The sequence below is a fragment of the Idiotropiscis lumnitzeri genome, chromosome 6 (genome assembly GCF_059441095.1).
Source record: "Idiotropiscis lumnitzeri isolate Australia: NSW breed Sydney's pygmy pipehorse chromosome 6, RoL_Ilum_1.0, whole genome shotgun sequence".
NCBI classification, from domain to species: Eukaryota; Metazoa; Chordata; class Actinopteri; order Syngnathiformes; family Syngnathidae; genus Idiotropiscis; species Idiotropiscis lumnitzeri.
Window position 1 is genome coordinate 10,236,329 of NC_142396.1, and position 6,156 is coordinate 10,242,484.

At 40.6% G+C, this 6,156-nt stretch overlaps 1 protein-coding gene and 3 non-coding genes across 5 annotated transcripts; 1 reads left to right on the top strand and 3 right to left on the bottom strand.

Annotated features, from left to right (window-relative positions):
- Positions 1 to 113: 113 nt before the first annotated feature.
- On the bottom strand, positions 114 to 185 carry trnap-agg (transfer RNA proline (anticodon AGG)). Its single transcript has one exon. It is a non-coding gene; the product is annotated as a tRNA-Pro (tRNA).
- Positions 186 to 414: 229 nt separating this feature from the next.
- trnap-ugg (transfer RNA proline (anticodon UGG)) lies at positions 415 to 486 on the bottom strand. Its single transcript has one exon. It is a non-coding gene; the product is annotated as a tRNA-Pro (tRNA).
- Positions 487 to 806: 320 nt separating this feature from the next.
- setd6 (SET domain containing 6, protein lysine methyltransferase) lies at positions 807 to 5,663 on the top strand. 2 transcript variants are annotated; one of them, XM_088297952.1, is made up of 9 exons: positions 807 to 969; positions 1,488 to 1,559; positions 1,893 to 2,037; positions 2,927 to 3,068; positions 3,412 to 3,606; positions 3,801 to 3,942; positions 4,063 to 4,243; positions 4,520 to 4,638; positions 5,290 to 5,663. In XM_088297952.1, the coding sequence occupies exons 1-9, from the start codon at positions 943 to 945 to the stop codon at positions 5,602 to 5,604; spliced, it is 1,338 nt and encodes a 445-aa protein (XP_088154078.1). In that variant the 5' UTR covers positions 807 to 942; the 3' UTR covers positions 5,605 to 5,663. The 2 variants fall into 2 exon arrangements, with proteins under 2 accessions (XP_088154078.1, XP_088154079.1); XM_088297953.1 differs by lacking the exons at positions 807 to 969; positions 1,488 to 1,559; positions 1,893 to 2,037 and adding an exon at positions 2,375 to 2,566.
- On the bottom strand, positions 3,212 to 3,283 carry trnap-agg (transfer RNA proline (anticodon AGG)). Its single transcript has one exon. It is a non-coding gene; the product is annotated as a tRNA-Pro (tRNA).
- Positions 5,664 to 6,156: the final 493 nt, after the last annotated feature.

Here is a 6,156-nt window from a genome sequence, read left to right on the forward strand (position 1 = left end):
AAGATTTGAGGGTGCAGACTCATACATGCCTGTCTAGACCCTGTGCTGCACAAATACAGTATTAGCTTTAATTGACAATGAAGATACATCGAAAAAAAAACTGAAGAAAAGTAGGGCTCGTCCGGGATTTGAACCCGGGACCTCTCGCACCCTAAGCGAGAATCATACCCCTAGACCAACGAGCCACAGTTGCACATCATCGTTATATTATCCAAATTTACAAACTTGTTGATGTGGCAGGGATTTTGAGAGTGAAACAGCGCCCCCTGTCACATCGCAGGGATAATTACATTTTATAAACAGTATACATTTCCGGTGTTTGCATTTTGGGGTGGCCTACTTGTTGCTCCGTGCAATGGAAGTTAGGAAGCCAAAGATGGACAAAATAATTATTGATAGATGTAAAGAAAAGATGGGCTCGTCCGGGATTTGAACCCGGGACCTCTCGCACCCAAAGCGAGAATCATACCCCTAGACCAACGAGCCACGATACGTACGTTGTACATATTGTTATAAAAAGATGACTCTGGCACATTTCATTGGCGTTCACACCGTGGATGCATCAGTGCAACTAAAATATGATCAATTCTATCTTAAATGCTGTGCACATTGTCGTGGTGAAGCTTATCTTTATCCCTGTTTCAGCCAATTTCAGGATCAAATTTGAGGTTATATACTCGAGTCAAATATTGCAAATTTCTTAAAGGTTCAAATAATAACACACAATTTTGTCTTTTTTTTAATAAACTACTTTAACAATATGCTGCTTTGCTCTAGCGACATTTATGTGTATACTTGGTCGAACTCGAGTGTCCTCACCGTCTGCCTGCCAGTCCGCTTTCCGGGTATTTTCTGACAACACGTGCTTGCGTTCAGCCATGAACCGTGAAGCTGTTTAAAATCCACTTTGCCGCTTGACAGGATTCAGTAAACCAGCAGAAAATGGCATCTGAAGCTAAACGACCCAAGGTTCGGTTTTTTCTGATCGATTTAGTATAAAACAAAGCAATGTTGCGGTAAGCCGTATGAAGTTAGCCATGTAGATTACAAGTGCTGTAGCGATGAATAGCCTATTACCTACTAATACTACATCTTTTCTATTGGGCTAGCATACTTTATCAATATAGGGAGAATACATTTTAGGTATCAATCAACTACCTGCGCTGCATTTTATCGGACAATTAGCCAACCACTTCGGAAGCTAACTTCGGTTGCATGCGTGTGCGTAGATATGCGTATATACTGTATGTTTTTTCTTCACAAAACTTCATTGACACGTAATGGGCTACAAACAACCCAAAATGAAACATTTCAAGTGCACAAAACTTTATTGTCACCTAACTGATACAAAAATTCAAATATGTATGAAGACAAAAACATGTTGATGAAAACAATACGGCGAGTACGGAAATGTGAAACGAATTATTTAAAAAAAATATATTTTGCCTCGTGAATAACAGTTTTGTAACTGTTCCTCTATTGTGCAGGTGGACGATGGTGCATCCCTGCAGAATTTTCTCCGATGGTGCGACAGCGTTGGTCTAGTGCTTAGTACTAAGGTACGTTCCAATCCGGTGTAAGATCTTTTTTCCCCCTCTTGGATCACCGCTTCCCCACCAGCATAGGCACGTTATAAAAACCACCCTAAAAAAGTGTCACTGTTAGTGGATACAGATAAATTATTTGCCTCCCGCAATCAAATGGAATTGCATTGAAATGTACATGTCACTATGGCGGCAGGCATAGATAGTTGAACAAAGATGGTAAATAAATGTAGTAAATTAAGAATTTTGCCCATTTAAGTGAAATTGGATAATTTCATGCTACATAGCAAGTGATGTTTCATAGCATACTGGTTAAGGATAACTATTGGATTTTAATTTTGTATGCAGGTGCGAGTGAGCAAAGAAGGGGTGGTGGCAGACTATGGGATGTTAGCTCAGGATGATATTGAGGAAGGCGAGGTGTTGTTCACCATCCCCAGATCGGCTCTTCTTCACCAAGGGACGACACACATCGCAGCCATGCTGGAGCAAGGTAACTATACTGCGACATATAGTGTGTCTCCATTCTATCACAGTTCATAAGTTGTGCCCACTATATTGCAGATTTTCCTACAATAATTTTTATGGGTGTTTATCAGGACTGAAAAAATGCATGGCAATGTAGTTGAATGCATTTTAAAACAAAAAAGAACTGCATTTTGGTGGCCAGTCTAACTGTTTAGTACCAGAGTCTTCAATCCTGTTCCTCGAGGGCCGGTGTCCTGCCTGCTTTCCATCTCTTCCCACTGCAACACATCTGATTCAAATAATAAGGATCTTTATCTGCTCATTTGAATCAGGTGTGTTTCATCATGGAGAGATGGAAAACAGCCCTCAAGGAACAGGATTGAGGACCCCTGGTTTAGGAAGTTAACAAAACTAATTAAACTAGATAAAGAAACTTATAGATGATTGAATGGTTTGCTTGGCTTTATTTTGCGCAAGTTTTTTTTTTTTTTTTTTTACCATTCAGTCAACCATAATTTATTGTTTGGAGTATGTTCCTGGACCACTCACAAAAGGTAAAAATCCAGGACACAGTGAGACCTTGTAAAAGATAAAAAAACAAATAATAAAATAAAATAAATATACACCTCCCACACACTTCAAACTTATAGGACATCAACATGACGTCACATGTCCTCAGGTGGTAAAACCTCATGCAAATTTCAATGGCACCAATTGTAGAGTGATTGAGAAAACAGGTTAAATGGCTGCAATAATTATTTTCTTTCTTGTCTACTGCCGTAGTTTGAATGTTTGAAATGTCAGTGGAAAAGAAGATGCTGCATGAGGTTAACCATTTTATAGGGAGACGCAATGGCGATTGCGGTTTATCACTTTCTTCAAGCCCAATTTTAAATCCCCCATTTCTTCCTCAGAGAAGGTCTCTCTGGAGAGTACATCAGGCTGGGTGCCCCTCCTGCTCGCTCTTCTGTATGAATACACCACAACGCAGTCCAAATGGAAACCATACCTGTCCTTATGGACCGACTTCACGACACTAGACCACCCCATGTTCTGGTGAGTAAAAATACACAAGTTAACCGTATACAATGATAAGTTAAACAAGTTGAACAGAACACCTTGTTTGCGTGCATCTAAGGGGGACCAATTTCAATTCATAAGGCGTGTCAGAAACGTTCCTGGGAATTAAATCAAAAGCAGGGCTCGTCCGGGATTTGAACCCGGGACCTCTCGCACCCTAAGCGAGAATCATACCCCTAGACCAACGAGCCATATGTTTCAGTTCTTTTTAACCTTCTTGGGTCAAACTTGCAACTTGGTGATGTGGCATGAATATGACTTCAGGCTCGGACAGCACCCCCCAGTGGTCAAAACTAGACATTACTAATGCTCCATTCAGGTCAAAAGAGGAGCGAGATGGACTACTGTGGGGAACCGGTATACCAGAGGCGGTGAACAAAGACCTGGCCAACATCCAGAGGGAATACAGAGATGTGGTCTTGCCCTTTATTTCCAAGCATCCTGACATGTGGAACAGCCAGACGCACACGCTGGAGCTCTACACGCAGCTGGTGGCTTTTGTCATGGCCTACAGGTTAGTCAAGAGTTTTGTTTTAATGCTTATTTTGAACATGAAATTCACCCTTTTTTATATTCTGTTAATGCATACACAACAGTGAACCCACATACTTATAAATATACTGTTGAATAGAATGTAAAGAATGACGTTTTTGCTACATCTTGTGCTTTAGTTTAATGGGCTGGAATTCTCATTCCGTCTCTGTGTAGTTTCCAAGAGCCCCAAGAAGAAGAAGAAGAAGAGGATGATGAGGAGGAGGAGGAAAAGACCCCCAATCCACCTATGATGGTTCCCATGGCCGATATGCTCAACCATGTGTCCAAGCACAATGCTAATCTGGAGTTTACACCAGTAAAGACACACTTGTTCAAAGGAGAAACTGTGCATTTTTAAAAAACAATTCTCAGGTGTCTTAAGATAATAGTTTTGCTTACGACTTCTTCTGTTTTTTTTTTTCCCCCTCGCCCTCAGGACACTTTGAAGATGGTATGTGTGCGCTTCATCAAAAAAGGCGAGGAGGTGTTCAACACATATGGGCAGATGGCCAATTGGCAGTTGCTGCACATGTACGGCTTCACCCAGCCGTATTCCGACAACGCTGACGACACAGCCGACATTCCCGTCGTCAACCTGCACAAAGCGGCCGCAAGAGGTTCCTCAAATATTGTATACAGTGACCCCTGTTTATTACAGCGTGTACAAATTCCAAACCCACCTTCAATAAGTTATTTTAATTTTTTTTTTTACACCCTCCCATTAACACGTTTAAATTCATTGCAACTCGCGCTTGCTTCAAGTTGTTGTGTTGTTCAATCAAACCAAATAACAAAAGTTTGCTATCTTAAAGCTAATTTAGAATGCATGATGATGAGGCACAATATAGCAGATGAACACTGCTGTGTCATAAAATCATCTTTTTGCTTTACAGAGCCAGATGGGGATCAGCAGCTGTTGGCAGAGATGTGGGAGTTGCTAGAGGATAAAGAAGCGTTTGTTTTTGGCAAACATGGCTGCCTCACCGACACGGAGCTACACAGTGTGCTCAAGGTGATGTATATCATTTACGCCCAAATTCCATTTTTGACCGAAATTAATACCGTAGAAGAGTGTGAGAGATTTTTAATGGCGTCTGCAAGCAAAAACGTTTATAGTTGTAGTGTAAATTTGTTGTTGTAAAATTAACTTGCAATTGGAGAAAAGATAAGATCATCATCCAAATGAGCACATGAAATTTAAACCCGGTTTGTTTTGATTGGTTGTTGCACCCAGCACCCACTCCTAATGAATGACAACACTTTCGGTCTTGTCTCGCTGCGCAACAATAGCACTTGTGACTCCTAGCACCAACATTTTTCAATCACAAGTTCTTCTTTAAAAAGTCATTCCGCACAACTAGAAATTTATTTTCTACAGATACAAGTAAAGTGTGCACCAAATGTGTTTCGGTTGTCATGTCAGTGAAAAAAAATCATACTCAGTAATGAGTAAAAGCAAGTTTCGGTAGTGTACTGCGTGAGCGAATACAGTACTAATAAATTTTCCAGTGATGTGAGTAATATGAGTGTACCTTAGTAAGTGAATATAGTTTCAGTACTGACAATTTTAGTTGTTTATACTAGCAGAAAAATTTTCAAAAATGGGTGCAAATGGTAATTCTGAGTCCAAGTATGCATTGATGTGGGGTATGGGTGGTTTCAGGTGCTGTGCATGTCCAGGGAGGAGTTCTTGGAGTTCAAAAACAACGATGACGGATGGGAGGACGATGAGGATGAGGAGATTTCCCAGGTGTTCTCCAATGACGGGCTCTCTGGATTAAAGACCAAGTGGAAGCGGCTCATCCACGAAGCGGCACGTCTGACCGTGACGAGCTACCCTGATGTGGACCGGGACCGGGTCCTGATGAAGGACCAGGCTTCGCTAGAGAAACTGAGCAGCAGGGAGAGGAATGCACTTCAGGTTCGATATGGACAGAAAAGCATCCTGGACAAAGTCATGGAGCTCACAAAGACTTGAATGTGGAACCTTTTTTTTTTCACTGCGACAGTCATCAATTAAAGTTTCAGTCTAATGCACATGTAGCCTAATTGATTTTTATTTTTTAAACAGTTTTACCGCTCCCATGTGCATTAAATAAATTCTCAGTTATTAAAATCATTTTAAAGAACAGTGGGCGCGTGGTTCAGCAACAGCACATTCCCTAATTTTGTTTTCTTTCATCCCATTTTTTGTGGAAAACATTGAAACAGCATGTTTTTGTTTGTTTGTTCGTTTTTTAATAACTTGGGCCATTAACAAAAAAAAAAGAAATAAAATTCCGCAGTCCGGTACCGGTTTACTGTACTTGCAAAAGCATTTTACAAGTTTGTAAACAAAATCTACAATATACAATTTTATTTATACAGCACAAAATGTAGTCAACGCAGTAGATTTGCATCTTTGTGCATGCATGTGCCTTAAAGAGACGGGATTTGTCCCATCAGATGTGGGTGATAGAAGTTTGAGTGAACATTTTTCTTTCTCAGTTCTGGCATTCCATCAGCAGCTAAAAAAGTGCACGAGTAACAT

Excerpts from the sequence above, each read along its gene's own strand:
- setd6 (XM_088297952.1), top strand. The coding sequence starts at position 943 with ATGGCATCTGAAGCTAAACGACCCAAG. Across the intron at positions 970-1,487 it reads CTGAAGCTAAACGACCCAAG|GTGGACGATGGTGCATCCCT; the intron begins GTTCGGTTTTTT and ends TCTATTGTGCAG. Across the intron at positions 3,607-3,800 it reads GCTTTTGTCATGGCCTACAG|TTTCCAAGAGCCCCAAGAAG; the intron begins GTTAGTCAAGAG and ends GTCTCTGTGTAG.